Source organism: Gadus chalcogrammus, chromosome 7 (assembly GCF_026213295.1).
Source record: "Gadus chalcogrammus isolate NIFS_2021 chromosome 7, NIFS_Gcha_1.0, whole genome shotgun sequence".
Taxonomy (NCBI): domain Eukaryota; kingdom Metazoa; phylum Chordata; class Actinopteri; order Gadiformes; family Gadidae; genus Gadus; species Gadus chalcogrammus.
Genome location: NC_079418.1, coordinates 6206407 through 6223061, shown reverse-complemented (window position 1 = coordinate 6223061; position 16655 = coordinate 6206407). Strand labels below are relative to the sequence as shown.

The 16655-nt window shown below is 46.8% G+C and overlaps 1 protein-coding gene across 1 annotated transcript in view; it reads left to right on the top strand.

Annotated features, from left to right (window-relative positions):
* Window positions 1–1988: 1988 nt before the first annotated feature.
* The window catches only part of nlgn4xa (neuroligin 4 X-linked a), a 106620-nt gene continuing 91953 nt past the window's right edge, over window positions 1989–16655 (top strand). Inside the window, exons 1-2 of the mRNA XM_056595300.1 lie at window positions 1989–2164; window positions 13940–14949. Of these exons, the coding sequence (XP_056451275.1) occupies window positions 14508–14949 (442 nt within the window). The 5' untranslated portion in view covers window positions 1989–2164; window positions 13940–14507. The remainder of the gene's footprint in view (window positions 2165–13939; window positions 14950–16655) is intronic.

The window sequence follows — 16655 nt, the reverse complement described above, 5'->3', positions numbered from 1 at the left end:
CTAGGCTACCGCCAAAAATGAGCTTTAGCAGACACATGGGAATGTTAGAATCCCAGACTCTCAGCAAGAGTTGCTGCAGAATACATACTTGTGATGAATCTAAGTATTTTTTCAGTAAAAACCTTGAGAGGAAGCACTTATGCTGAAAGAAAGTCGTTTGAGTCAAACGACATCGGACAGAGAGTTAAACAATCAGCGCTGGGGGAAGGGGATGCTGCACTTGTTGCTAGGTAAACGCTGTCAACCCTCGACTCCCCCCCTCCCCCCCGACTCACAGACTCCCATCCAGGTCCTCTCTCCCCCGCCCTCCCCCCTACTCTCCCTCCCAGTGTCAACATGAGCTGCTCTTCCTGTCGTTGTGGCTGACTGCCTCCTCCTCCCACTCCTTCTCCTCCTCCTCTCCCTCTTCCTCCTCCCTCTCCTCCTCCTCTTCCCTCTCCTCCTCCTCCTTTTCTCCTCCTCCTCCCTCTCCTCCTCCTCCTCCACCTTCCCCTCCCTCCCCTCTCCTCCTTCTCCCTCCTTCTTCCTCCTCCTTTCCCTCCATCCCCTCCCCTCCCTCCCTCCCTCCCTCCCTCCCTCCCTCCCTCCCTCCTCTCTCTCCCCCTCCCAGAGGCAACACAAGCAGCTCTTCCTGTCGTCGCGGCTGACTGGTCCCCGCGCGGGCGCTACCGCTAAGCTATTGTTAGCTAGCCCGGGGCGACAGGAGACGTATGTGCTCAAGCGTAGCGCACACGCACACGCACACACACACACACACACACACACACACACATGGATGCAAACATACACCCACACACACACACACACATGAACGCCCACACACACCCACATATGCAGACACCCACACACACACACTTTTGAGTTGCTGAAGGCCTACTTCACAGCTTAGGTGTTTTGGCGTGCAAATAGCCGCGGCGCCGCTAACCCAGAGCTAACCACGGCGCTGCTAACCCGCCACTAAGATAGAGATATATACATACAGATATAGATATGCACACACATAGATATACATACAAACATATATAAACACACACACAAACATACACATATTCACACACACACACACACACACACACACACACACACACACACACACACACACACACACACACACACACACACACACACACACATACACACACACACACACACACACACACACACACACACACACACAAAAAGGTAAACAGAGGGGCAGAGAGAGAGAGAGAGAGAGAGACTGAGTAACACTTATTAAGTTAGTCGTAAGTTATACCGTTATTAGTTAGCTATTAATTAAACCGTTATTAGTTAGTCAGTTAGTTATGAGTTAAACCGTTATTAGAGAGACATGATGACAGATGAGTGTTTTACTTTGAGCGCGGTGTTGACGCGTGGTTATATATAGTTCCGGTATTTAAGGACACGCGACGCCGTGTGAGCGATACAGGTGTCGAACGCACGAACGCACGCGCGAACGCAAGCGCGCAAACAGGCCCATGCACGCACGCGCGCCTGATTAAGGGAGAAGGAGAGAATGCGGCAAACCAATTGGCTGAGGGCTCGGTAAATATCGCTCGGCGCGGTCCAATGGCAAAGAGAGAGAGAGAGAGAGAGAGAGAGAGAGAGAGAGAGAGAGAGAGAGAGAGAGAGAGAGAGAGAGAGAGAGAGAGAGAGAGAGAGAGAGAGAGAGAGAGAGAGCAAGCGTGCGCACGCAAGAGAGAGAGAGCCAGGCAGAGAGAGAGAGAGAGAGAGAGAGAGAGAGAGAGAGAGAGAGAGAGAGAGAGAGAGAGAGAGAGAGAGAGAGAGAGACTCGGTCCCTCCATCACTAATCTCTTCCCTCGCAACACACTCCGCCGCTGCGTCGCTCCTCTGTCGCCAATATCCCCGTCTCGCCTCCGCAGTGACTCGAGTTAAGACATTGTGTCTACCCTCCCCCCCCCCCCCCCCACACACACACACACACACACACACACACAAACGCGTTTACACGCGCGCGTGCAGGACGTCTAGTTTTGGGGGGCTTCTCTTCTTCTGCGCGTGAGATTTCGGACTGCGCACTGATCACTTTGGATTTTTTTCTCAGAGGGGGACGCGGTTGGACTTAGTTTGTTCCTCGCGCGGCTTCTGGTCTGGACTGTGGACTTAACTGGGTCGCCTTGTGGACTACGGAGATCCGGACGAGGTGAGTCCGGTCTGGGGGTCTTGAGAGTGTGTGTGTGTGTGCCGTGTGTTCGTGCGTGCGTGTCCCCCTTCTTTGACATCTGTGTGATTAGGATGGAGGGTGTCTGTGTGTTTTTGCACGTGTGCGTGTGTGCTGTGCGAGTGTGCGCGTGTGTGTGTGTCTGATGGCTTCGGACAAGTGCGCTTTTTGGGCGGAAACGAAGTCTGCGTTTTGCCTTCTTTTTTCGTGCACGTACGATCATCCAAAGCGAAGACGCACCGACGTTTTACTCGCACGCGTTGCTCGTTGGTTATTGCGCACTTTGGATCGCCGCGGCGTGACTCCAACTCCCTGGTCTGAGTGTCCCCACTTTAACGGCGTTTGAACGCGGAAAAAAACCCTGCGTGTTTTTTTCCGAAAGCAACAGCTCGGTAACTTTACGCAGAGACAGACAAGGCAGTGTTTCTGATTCACCCTGTCACCTATGTACGCCTTTTAAACACGTAGAGCGTTTAAAACGTTCACTCACATTCACCCTAATTCAAAGTGGGGACCATCTGGGCTCTGAGACGCAAGGTGCACGAGGAGAAACATTTGGGCATTTTCCTCTTTTTTTTTTGCGCATCTCTTTACCGTTCCCACCACAAGGTGGCGGTGTGGATGCTGTTTATTTTTTTTGTGGTTTGGTGATCGAGAGGGGATATTTTTTTGTTATGCGTTTCTTCAGAGACCGTCAGATCCGATGTAGACTCGTTTGAACTTAGGGAGAGAGAGAGATGGAGAGGGGGTGTGTTGAGAGAGAGAGAGAGAGAGAGAGAGAGAGAGAGAGAGAGAGAGAGAGAGAGAGAGAGAGAGAGAGAGAGAGAGGGACGGAGAGATGGATGGAATCAAGGGGTTCAGAATGTGCGGTGGTTTCATCCAAGAGGCAAACGCCTGTGTTCCTCCTTCTGTAAGAGACAGACTGACGGACCGCTAACAGTGTGCGAAGATAGAGAGAGACGCGCGGTTCAGTTTGGAACTCGGCCCGCTCTTGAACTGAGCTGAACTGAACTGAACTGAAATGGCTTCTAAAAAGAAACGCTGTTTGTGTGTGTGTGTGTGTGTGTGTGTGTGTACGTGTGTGTGTGTGTGTGTGTGTGTGTGTGTGTGTGTGTGTGTGTGTGTGTGTGTGTGTGTGTGTGTGTGTGTGTGTGTGTGTGTGTAGGTGCGTGTGTGCATGTGTGCATGTGTGGTGAAAGCTTTGCTGTGTGTGCGTGTGTTTGGTGACAGCTTTTTTGTGTGTGTGTGTGTGTGTGTGTGTGTGTGTGTGTGTGTGTGTGTGTGTGCGTGTGTGTGTGTGTGTGTGTGTGTGTGTGTGTGTGTGTGTGTGTCATTTACCACGCTATCTTCGCTGCTACTCAGTGTAATAGTGTCACCCAACGTGTGATTTAACATCGGATTACTTTATATAGCTTCAAAAGTTAACATCATCGCCGCCCACTTGCTCACCACAAAGCATGTCGACCTGCATCAATTTGTAAGTGCAGCATAAGGAGGAATCTTACATTTTACCTTCAGGGCATTTAGCAGTCGCTTTCCCAAAGTGACTCACAATAAGTCCATTTGTCAGAATAAAGAGAAACAATATATGAGCATCAGAGGGGAGGGAGGGTTCTCTGAGCAAGAAGTCTACAGATTGAAGAAGATTGCTCTGAGACTCAAACAAGTGGCTATCGGTACGGTAAGGATGTTCATAGAACCATGTGCCAAGCACTAACAATAACTAGGTTAACCCATTCACCGTATACAACAAAGATAGCTAGGGTTAGATGCTACACCATGCTGAATTTTCTGACACCTTCCTTTCTGTAGTGCATCGTTTCCCACACGGTAACAGCTCAGTTTTGTGCTTGTGGCTTTTAAGTCGAATCAGCAATTCAGGTATTGAGTTTTTGTTTGGATCGATGGTTCATCCTTGTGGGATTGTGCGACGTTAAACATAACACAAAGTAATCTATGTTGGCTGAATCGTTCAGTTTTCACCTTGAAACTACGGCTGAACAGTTTGAATCTATTCCTCGCTGCAAAACAGTCTGATAAGACTTAATTCTCCACACAAGGTTGGAAATCATACAAACCAACAGCAAACACACAAAAAGACGATAACGCACATGATAGCATACACACATGTACACACACAAACAAACAATAACGCATACATGTTAACATACACGATAACACACACACATCGTTACACACGTGCACTTACACAACAGCAAAGACACACAAACACACATACAAACACATCACAATAACACACACACACACAGACACAGACACAGACACACACACACACACACACACACACACACACACACACACACACACACACACACAAAAACACAGACACACACACATTAGCACACACACACACACACCTCTCCGGGAAGTAAAGGTTAATCCAGACGTTTTTGGACGAATTCTGGAATATTCCACTGATCTCCCCCCTCCCTCCATTTTAGTCCGAGGCAGAAGAAGTCAAACCCAGATTTAATTCCTTTATGTATTGATTGACCTTTCCCCAGGAATGCCGAGCCAAAGCCCACAGTGCAGGTTTAGCATAAAGTAAGGATAACACTTCCACCATCTTGATCCAGGGCACCTCTCCTTTTAAGGCCGTAATGTTGTCGTTTTTACATTTACATTTACATTCAGGGCATTTAGCAGACGCTTTTACCAAAAACGGTTCATCCATCCATGCAGTCATTCACACACACATTCATCCATTCATACACACATTTATTCACCCATTCATACACAATAATTCACAGATTCATAAACCCATTCACACACCGGCGGCAGAGTCGACCCCTCAGCTGGTCAGGAGCAGTCAGGGTGAGGCGTCTCGCTCAGGGACACCTTGACACTCAGCTAGGAGGAGCCGGGGATCGAACCAGCGACCTTCAGGCCAACCTCCTCTACCTCCTGGGCAAAAAAGGAAAGAGGAGGCCGAGGCGATGTTTGAGCGATACCGCTCATTTAACCACCGTGGAGACCTGAGTGCTCATGCCCTGATACAGTTGATTATTTAGCTGCTCAGCAGACACTTTGAGTAATGACGACATCCCACTGAACTCCCCTCAGATGCATGTCATCTAGCAGCAGGACTAGGAGTAGGTCTAGGAGCACGTCTTTTATCAGATCTAGGAGCCGGTCCAGGTCTTGTACGTCCTGAGATTTAATAAACAGAAATTAGGATGGTGTAACTTCTTACCTTAGCCATCTTTGTTGTATACAGGGAATGGGTTAACCAAGTGATTGTTAGTGCTTGGTTCTATGAACATCCTTACTGTACTGACATATATTTGTTGTTTCTCTTTCTTCTGACAAATGGACTTACTGTAAGTCGCTCCGGGTAAAAGCGTCCGATAAACGCCCTGAATGTAAACGTGTGTGTAAGGTGAGACGAGGCAGACGTCCGGGTTGAATCCCCGGTTCCCTCGTTCACTCACACACACACACATTTTCCTCCAAGACAGGATGCTACTAAATAAGGAGTCTAGGATTCTCTGTCTAAACAGTGTAGTTAGGACGGAGGTGGTGGTGTAGTGAGGTGTGTGCGTGTGTGTGTGTTTTTACTCATACAGCTGAGTGTGTGTGTGTGTGTTTGTATTTGTGTGTGTTTGTCTGTGTCTGTGTGTGTGTCTGTGTGTGTAGGTGTAGGTGTGTGTGTTTTACTCATACAGCTTTGTGTGTGTGTGTGTGTGTGTGTGTGTGTGTGTGTGTGTGTGTGTGTGTGTGTGTGTGTGTGTGTGTGTGTGTGTGTGTGTGTGTGTGTGTGTGTGTGGGTCATGTCCGCTCCGGATCAGACTGAGATTAGCGCCGCCGGCGGTCCCGTCGTTAGTGTTTTATGACCGATGCAGGGGGGCGATCTCCCAGAATGCTTCAAGGTCATTCCTCAGTTTGGCGGTCGTAGCGAAAGTCGTTTGTCTTGGACTTTTGTGATGATTGTCGGACGAAAAAGGTGTCGCATATCGGATGGTCTGTGGCCTGCTGAAATTATTTTAAATAGTTTTTTCATCCATTCATCCATCCGTTTACTATTCATTTATTCATTAACTTTCCATTCAATCATCGATCCGTTCGCTTGTTTATTCATTCATTCGTTAATTTTTCATTTATCCATTCATCTACTCCTTCATTCAATCATTAATTTTTTCATTTCAACACACACACAAACAAACGATAACAAAAAACATGATAACAAACACGATAACAAACACAACCACACACATATAGCAACACAAATATGCTATCCAGGTTACGGAGACAAAGATCGCATTCATCCGATCTTCGCTCACAAATAATCCCCCAGTCGATTTACAGTACGATGTTTCCAATAGCCGACAGCTTCCCTTCGCTTGAAGTAAGTAGTGTATATACGATCATTTGTTCCGCCAAATGATGTGCCGGGGGATATCGGAAAGCATCAAACAGTTCCTCCTGCTGTTGTGTAGCATCATCGCGTGCAGGGGTGATTTATTTTTATTTATGTCAGTCTGACAACTGTTGGTTTGCCAGGGATTGTGCGTGATGTAACACGCGGGATTGGAAATTGGGAATGCCCGGAAATACATCGGACCGATGTAACACACTTGAACAACAGCACACACACAAACACACAGTAATACACATATTTAATTACACAGCAACAAAAACTGACACTTACAAGACAGTAAACAAACACACAATCAAACGATAAATCATACACACACACACACACACACACACAAACACACATAGTGACAAACGCTCTCTCGCTCTTTCTCGTTCTCTGTCTCTGTCTCTGTCTCTGTCTCTGTCTCTGTCTCTGTCTCTGTCTCTGTCTCTCTCTCTCTCTCTCTGTCTCTGTCTCTGTCTCTGTCTCTATCTCTCTCTCTCTCTTGGCATCTCTTTGATGTTGCGTCGAGCGAGCAGCGAGGTAATTAAGGTTTTCTCCGCGTTTCAAGGAGACTGCCTGTCATAGGGCTTGGAGGATTTGGGGGGGGGGAGGTCTTCAACTCGGCTTCTTGGTTACACAAGTGTGTGTATTTCGTGTACGTGTGCTGTTAATAGAGCTGTGTGTCACGCAAGTGTAGAACCCGCAATTCAAAACAACCATCGAGTTAAAGCGTTTATGGTGTCTATGTTTGGTGCTGATGTCAATTGTGTGGTTTTCCGCCTTGTATGGAGACGCGGAGCTTGTCTTTGAGGAGTGAATAAGAGTATAAGGGATCACTTTGGTTGCGTTGCTGTTTTTTGTGTCAAGTTGTTTGATGTGATTCTACAGGTCAGAGGCCGTGTTCAGATAACACACACACACACACACACACACACACACACACACACACACACACACACACACACACACACACACACACACACACACACACACACACACAGGGCAATGCGTGACGCATGGAGTGATATAATGCCCACAGCTCAAAAGTGTCGCTCTGCTTATGTGTGTGTGTGTGTGCGTGCTCTGTGTGTGTGTGGGGGGGTGGGGATGTCTTTGACAGGTGAAATTTATTCTAATTGAAATGCAAATGAGGAGAGACGGCCCCGTCCTCGTTGGTATTCATACGTGTGATCCCCGGTAATCATTAAACGACGGGACAATCAAACCCACCATCCCTCTTGTGTGGTTTAAGGCCGAGAGAGAGAGAGAGAGAGAGAGAGAGAGAGAGAGAGAGAGAGAGAGAGAGAGAGAGAGAGAGAGAGAGAGGTACCTGAAGTCCACCCTGACTCTGGCCTTCACCAGGACACCAAACATCTCTGCCAACCCACGGCCTGCCTCCCCCTCTACCTGGTTCTTTCTACTTTTGTAAACAGCCATTTTGGCTTGCCCGACCACAAAATTCAACAAACACCATTTCTTTTAATTTTCTTTATCGTAACCAGCACCAAAGATAAAAGCAGACTCTGACCAAACCTCTCCGCAATTTAAAAACGCTGCTTTTTAAAATATGGAAAAGGACTCTTAGGGCCCTATTTTAACGGTCTGAAACGCAAGTAGGAAGCGCAAAGCGCAAGTAGCTTTGTGGGCGGTTCTACGGCGCTATCGCTATTTTACAGGCGGATAAATTACGCTTGCGCCACGGCGCAAGTGTCAAAAGGGTTGGTCTGAAGCAGCCTAATTACCCGTAGGTGTGGTTTGGGCGTAACGTGCAACAAACCAATGAGAGTGCCAGCTCCCATCCCCTTTAAGAGCCATGAGCGCATTTGAATCGGACGAGTTGATATTTTGACAGCGCGTCTGCAGTCTCCGAGAATTTCAAACTGCAAATGGCTTAGTTTATTGCCAAATAATATGGCCTAATTCACACATGGAATAAGGGGTTTTCTTCCACAACTTCAGAAATACTGAGTCCTCAAATAAATTTCGGCAAAGAAAACGTATGATAGGCTATAACATATGATATGCGGTAACTGTGGTTCTATTTAATGATATACGCAATACATTATAAACATTGTTTCTTATCAGTATTGTATGCTATCCTAATATGCATGTGTCCCCTCGGTAATAGACATTGCCATTGATTGTATTATGCGTTACGTGTTTAGTTTGCCCAAGTGAAGGAGTTCAAGTACCTCGGGGTCTTGTTCGCGAGTGAGGGAACTATGGAGCGTGAGATTGGCCGGAGAATCGGAGCAGCGGGGGCGGTATTGCGTTCGCTTTACCGCACCGTTGTTACGAAAAGAGAGCTGAGCCGCAAGGCAAAGCTCTCGATCTACCGGTCGATCTTCGTTCCTATCCTCACCTATGGTCATGAGGGTTGGGTGATGACCGAAAGGACGAGATCGCGGGTACAAGCGGCCGAGATGAGTTTTCTCAGAAGGGTGGCTGGCGTCTCCCTTAGGGATAGGGTGAGAAGCTCAGCCATCCGTGAGGAATAGCTAAGTAAAGGAGCCGCTGCTCCTTTACTTAGAAAGGAGTCAGCTGAGGTGGTTCGGGCATCTGGTAAGGATAAGAAATACCATGCAAATCGATGTTGGAAACTGGGCGCCTTACAGAGCACACACGCGCGCCCGCATTCATTCATTCTTTTTAACACTCACTCGAGGTAAAAAAATGTTTTTCACGATCATATAGGCCTACTCATCAATCCTAAAAGTTATGGGCATGTAGGCCTACACGATGTCTGTGTCAAGAAAATATGTGTTTGCTGTACGGTGTTTGCAGATGCATTGATTTAAAAGTACAACTTATTACCGCTGCATCAGCTGTTCTTTCCCAAATAATTTACCAAGAATGTGCGGCTAGGTAGATGAGAGAAGCAAAGTGTATGCGCGAGGTGCACAAGCAATCCGTATGCATCGCATGCGCATGCATGCATGCGCCCTTAAAATAGCGTCTGAACAACGCGCCACTGACTTTAAACCAGGTATTTCCTGGTCAGTAGCGCAATGGTATTCAGAGACGGCAAAATACCGTTTGCGCCAGAACACGCCTCCTCCTTCCGCCGAACCGCCCCTTGCGGCGCATGATCAATCCCTAATTTACCGGCGAGTGGCGCTGGTGGGAAAAGAACGCTCTGCGCCAGTTGTAAACTAGCAACGACACATGCGCCAGTGACTAAGTCACTTGCGCCGGATGCAAGATAGGGCCCTTAGTCTGTGACAGTCCAAATATATTTGGACTGTACTGCAGCCTGAAAGCCGCCGCTCTGCTCCCCAGGTGAATTAAACCCTGCCCTCCCTCTTCTTTTGGAAGAAGTTAAAATTTAAAGTTTCTGGAGAAAAGGAGAGCCACTCGTGCACTCGTGCTGCTAAAATGGCTTAAAATGACTTTGCCCTCAAACTCCCTCCTCCAGTCTGTTTCATTAAAAACATCACTGTGATGTATATTTTTTAAGTTTCAACGTTTCAAACAGGCAAGCCCTCTTCCTCACATCTCTAGCTCTGTTTAAATTAAGAGTGGAAACCTTAAAAGAACTCATTGCCTTTGATGTGCTGAGAGGCACACAGATGAGAAGAAACAGCAGGCCAATTGCTCTACAAGTAGTCGGGGACTTCATCATTGTTAAGCTCTTGTTTGAGTCTCAGAGCAATCTTCTTCAATCTGTAGACTTCTTGCTCAGAGAACCCTCCCTCCCCTCTGATGCTCATTTGAGACTTGACTGATAGCAACAGCATTTTCTTATCTGCAAAGTACTGATCGAATTGGACATTTTTCATATTTTTGTTTTTTTGAAGGAACATTTGTATACTATGTACTGTGTACAACTCATCCAACTAAGATGCAGAAAACAGCGGTGAGTCTGTGAGGGGCTGACTGTCTGCGGCATCATCCTCCATCTTCTCCTCCTCCTCCTCTGTCTGCTCCTCCTGCTCCACTACCCACTGATTTCTTGGCTTTGGAGCCACAGGTTTCACTACCCTGTTTTCTCTTAAGGAGAGGAGTTTTACACGCAGTATCTTCCTCCTCTATCAACCCTTCCTCACTGTCACTGCATTCCTCTGCTGCAGCAGGGATGGGCCGAACCTCAACACTCTCTGCTGGCTCTTTGACTGCATTATTCCCCTCCTCCTGAACAATACAGTCACTCGAAAAAAAACATCCCAAATAATACAAAAAAACACAAAAAAACCAACACCTTCACCTAGCTATCTTAAACCCAATTACAAAAATTATGAAAAATCATACAATATCACTCTCACACGCGCTCCGCAAACTCACTCCTTCCGACGTAGAGAGAGAGAGAGAGAGAGAGAGAGAGAGAGAGAGAGAGAGAGAGAGAGAGAGAGAGAGAGAGAGAGAGAGAGAGAGAGAGAGAGAGAGAGAGAGAGAGAGAGAGAGAGAGAGAGAGAGAGGAGGAGGGAGGGAGAGAGGGGAAAGTGAGTCAAGGGGGAGGAAAGAGTGAGATGGGGGGGGCAGAGAAATCGAAGGAGAAAGATCTTAGATCTGGAAAATGTGGATGTGCGTTATCGTTTGTGTGTGTGTTATTGTTCCTGCATGTGTGTTTGCCGTTTCTGTAAGTGCGTAAGTGTGACCCTGTGTGCGGTTGTGCGCTCGTGAACTGTGTCTAAGGTAACAGAAACCTGGGGTATTGATTTTTCCACCAGCTTCCAAAACGGTAACCATAACATTCAGAGAGAATGACCTTCTGCAGAAACCAAGAATGCACATACACACACACACACACACATACAGACAGGCACAGACTTACAGTCACACACACACACACACACACACACACACACACACACACACACACACACACACACACACACACACACACACACACACACACACACACACAGAGAAAAACACATCTTTCTCCTCTCTCATTCTCTCTGTTTCTGTCTCTCTTTTCATCTCTCTCACTCACTCACTCACTCACACACACACACACACACACACACACACACACACACACACACACACACACACACACACACACACACACACACACACACACACACACACACAGATTATATTATATTATATTAAGCGAGAAGCATCAACGGTCAAACCCAAGTAGAGATGGTGATTCCCAGACTCTGTCGCCCCATGAGCTCCTTAACTCAAACCAAGTCTGCTCTGAACCATCGCAAATCTTCAATGTCTCCATGGGAGGGGGGGGGGGGGGGGGGTCTTTTTTGATCTCCGGCTCGGAGAGACACAGTTTGAGTTTCTGCGACATGGGTCTTGAGCCTGTGGGCCAGCAGGGAGCGAATTGTGGGATTCTCTCTCTCTCTCTCTCTCTCTCTCTCTCTCTCTCTCTCTCTCTCTCTCTCTCTCTCTCTCTCACCCTCTCTTTCTCCCTCTCTCTCTCTCTCTCTCTCTCTCTCTCTCTCTCTCTCTCTCTCTCTCTCTCTCTCTCTCTCTCTATCTCTCTCTCTCCGGGATTCAGCCGGACAGCTGGTCCCTTAAACCCCCCCAATCCCTCCCCTAAAGTGAAACTGGTTGTTTGAGGTTAGAGCTTTGAGATGGATAGGTGAGCTTTGACTCCATTAGCTGAGGGGGGGGGGGGGGGGGGAAGAGGGAGAGGGAGAGAGAGGGAGGGAGGCAGGGCGAGAGGGAGGGAGGGAGAGAGAGAGAGGGAGATAGAGAGCGATTGATCTGGGATCTATAGAAAGTGTGAGCGTGATCATGTTTGTGTGTGCTATCTTTTGATCTAGTGTGTGACTGTGTGTGTTGGTGTGTACTATCATGTGTTTTGTGTTAGTGATCATGCGTGTCTATCGCGTGTGTGTGTTATTGTGTGTATGTGTGTGTGTTTGTGAGTGCGTGTTTGTTCAATGTATTCGTGTTATCGTTTGTGTGTGTGTGTGTGTTTGTCAGTAAGTGTGTGTACTATGTATGTATGTGTGTGTAATCCTCTGTGTGTGTGTACTATATAACGTATGTGTGTTATCGTGTCAGTGTGTGTTTTTTATCTTTTGTTTGTGTGTGCTTATCGCGTGTGTGTGTTATTGTGATTGTATGTGTGTGTTTGTAAGTGCTTGTTTGTGTACTATGTATGTGTGTTATCGTGTGTGTGTGTGTGTTATCTACCCTGTGTGTGTGTGTCTGTCGGTTTGAGGTTTGAGATGGATCGGTGTTCTCTGATTCCATTCGCCAGCCTGTTTCATCCATATTTGATAGCAGCAACTGGTGAAGAGGTGAAGTCTCGGCCGTCCGTCGGCCAGTTATTTAATAATTGATCACCAGCGACACACTGAGTGGCACGGAGCGATGTCGCACTCAGGGGGCGATTAATCAATCTTTTTTGGCTTGTACAACGAGCCAAAACAGACCAGATCGGCTCTTGTCCGACACAGCGGCGATTAAGAAAAAAATCTAGCAAGAAACTCTCTTGCTCTGGATCTAGTGGTCATTCGATTAGTGGTTAGAAATATGAGCAAGCATCTTATTGTATGTTGTACATCCTGGCACTTAATGTACGCACTTTTCATATGCTATATGTCCTGGCACTTATTGTACACTCTTATTGTATGTTTGTACATCCTGGCACCTAGTGAACGCACTTATTGTATGTTTGTAGGTCCTGACACTTAATGTATATTATTATCACGAGATAATACACAGAACGATTTTATTCGTACGTCGCTGATGATTCACGGTATTCAACAGATGACTCATCTTCAATGACCTACAAAAAACCTGAAACATTATTTATTTTTCAAATGTCAGGATTTTTATGTGTATGGAGAGAGAGGGAACTCACTTCAACTGCGCTCTGATTCCTTTCATGCCTTAACTCCTTCCTTTCTCTACTGCTTGTCTTTCACATTGAAGGGAGAAAAACTCCCTGACGCCTCCCTATGCATGGCCCTTAGCATGCTATGGTACTCGTTGAAGGAAATAACTTGTAGGCATTTTATAGCCCTTGAACATGTTGGCATTTTATAGTCCTAGTTATATGAAGGAACTTAGCATGCTAGTGCAGTTAGCATGTTATGGTATTTCTTATACTTTGGTATACTCTTTGTGTTGCAAACGCTGGGATGGAGAGATTAGGGAGTGATCAATCGCTTGATGACTGATGGATGGAGGGATCGATTGATTGATGGATGATGGATGGAGGGATCGATTGATTGATGGATGATGGATGGAAGTTTGATTAATGGATGAATTGATGGAGGAAGGCATCCGGTGATGATGGCTGAATGATTGATGAATTTATGTATCAATGGCTGGCTGAAAGCGTAGAGTGAAGATGGAAAGATTGACGGATGACCGACACAAGGGCCTTGATTGACACATCGATAGCAAGCAGCCGACACACCTCTTCCCTGTCACTCACTCTGCCTTGTCTCCTCCTCCAGGTTGGTCCTTCAAGCTGGAGCGTCGTCCCCCTGCGACCCTGACTCCAACCCGGCCCACAGCGCACAGCGGGGGGTCCGGAAGACCGGGATTAGGAGCCCAGGGGCCGCGGGAACGCTAGTCCACACCAGGGCTCTCGGGATGGGGGCCATCGCCGACTCTGGCGCCGTGCAAGCTTCTGGCCTCGGCCGGGGGGCAGTCGCCCTGCGGCGGGCCTGATCCACACCTCAAGGGAGCAGGCCGCACCTTAAGGGAGAATTCCGCACCTTAAGGGAGGCAGGCCGCTCCTGCAGGGATCTGGCTGCACCGTAAGGGAGCAGGCTGCACTTTACGGGAGCCGGCCGTATTTTAAGGGATAAGGCCGCACTTTAAGGGAGTATTCCGCTTCTTAGGGAGCCATCAGCACCTTAAGGATCAGGCAGCACCTTAAGGGATCCTGCCGCACCTTCAGGGAGCATTCTGCACCTTCAGGGAGCATTCTGCACCTTAGGGGAGCATTCCGCAACTTAAAGGATTAGTCCGAAGGAGGGACCCCATCCCAGCTCGAGGCTCCAAAACCCGGGCGGGATCATGCTGTCGCCATGGTACCCGTCGCCGACGTTCCACCCGCTGCTCCGTCTTGGGCTCCTGCTCGCCTCGCTCTGCCTGGCAGCCGGCGCCGTCACCCAGCAGCACCCCGTGGTGACCACCAACTACGGCAAGCTGCGGGGCGTGAAGGTCACCCTGCCCAATGAGATCCTAGGCCCCGTCGAGCAGTACCTGGGGATCCCGTACGCCCTGGCGCCCACTGGGGAACGCCGCTTTCAGGCCCCCGAGCCCCCCATGTCGTGGCCGGGGATCCGGAACGCCACGCTGTTTGCTCCAGTCTGCCCGCAGTACCTAGAGGACCGGTACCTGCTCAACGACATGCTGCCTGTCTGGTTCACGGCCAACCTGGACACGGTGGTGACGTACGTCCAGGACCAGAGCGAGGACTGCCTCCACCTCAACATCTACGTGCCCACGGAGGACGGTAGGTTCATGTGTGAGGGATGGTTTTGTTTGTGCGCGGCTCGACTTCAAGTGTTATTGTGACTGTGTGTGTGTTTCTGTGTTTGTAAGGGGGTGTGCTTGTTCTTTGAATGTGTGTTATTGTGTTTGTGTGTGTGTCTTATCGTTTGTTTGTCTGTGCGTGTGTGCGTTGGTTTTATGTTATTGTGTTTGTGTTTGTAGGTGATCATGCTTTTGTGTGTTATCGTGTACTCGCCTAACTATCCAACAGTGGACTTCGGCGTCGTAACACCTTCACCAACAGGGGACCTCCGAGCCAAGAGGGGACATTTTTCAGGTCCCCTTTTGGTCATGCCTTAAATCAACCTAAAAACATGCCTAAAATATTTTGACGCATTTTCACAACTTTTGCCAAGAGGGGACCTGAAAGAGTGTTTAGCCCATACTCTATAGCGCCTCTGCTGGCCAGAGCTTGATTTTCAACGACCAATCCACACACGTCGCTTCAAACACTCCTCTATTGTGTGAACGACCTGCAGTCGTTCACACGTCTGTCAGAGTGTAGAGGGCTGTTAAACAGACTACTTAGTAAAGTCTCTTGAAACATGCACACAAAAATGGCTCAGCTTTAAAAGTTCCAGACTTTTTTTGTATGCAGTGACAGGGGTCCACTAATAATAATAATAATAATACATTTAATTTGGATGATACTGTTGGCTATTACAAAATGACACAAGTCCCTTCTTAGATAGCATGGAGCGACATTCACACTCCTTCTTTTATGAAAGAGGTAATAACTATATATACTGTAAGGGAAAGATAGTAATCTCAACTAATGTAATAATAATTTGTCAAACTTGAATTGTTAGTGTGTTTTTAGGAAGGGAATTGTCTAACAAAAAACCTATCTATTCATTTGTATCAATTAAAATGATAAACAAATACAATATAAGGGTCTAGACCTTTGAAATAGTTCAATCCCCAAATTAGCCTTAATTTACCATTTTACAATGTACTCCAGTCCCCAATCTATTTTTAGAGAAATGCATTTGAATTGTTGATTTGCATCACAGAAAATGGTCCACACTTGTACTGTATGGAATGACAGGGGTCCACTGTTGGCTGATACATAATGACAGAAGTTCTCTCTTAGATAACATAGAGTGACATTCACACTCCATCATGGATGAGTAAACAAATAAATAAGCAAAATGGACAGTTCTTGAGAGGTAATAACAATCTAAATAAAATAATATATATATATGTATATACATAGTGTTATTTTGCAATTAAAGTTGCCCCAACAATGTTGTCATGAACACAAATATCTAAACTTAATAAGGTTTTTATTTTTTTACAACTACAAACTTGTGTGCTTAGTCTACGGTTCAAGGAATGCATTTTATCTGTTGATTTGCATAACATAACTTTTTCTAATGACAGGGGTCCACTGTTAGCTATTACAAAATGACACAAGTCCCTTCTTAGATAGCATGGAGCGACATTCACACTCATGCTTTTATGAAAAGAGGAAATAACTATGTATACTATAAGGGATAGATAGTAATCTCAACTAATGTAATAATAATTTGTCAAACTTGATTTGTTAGTGTGTTTTTAGGAATAGAATAGTCTAACAAAAACCTATCAATTAATTTGTATCAATAAAAATGATAAACAAATGAAAATTAAAATACAATATAAGGGTCTAGACCTTTGAAATTGTTC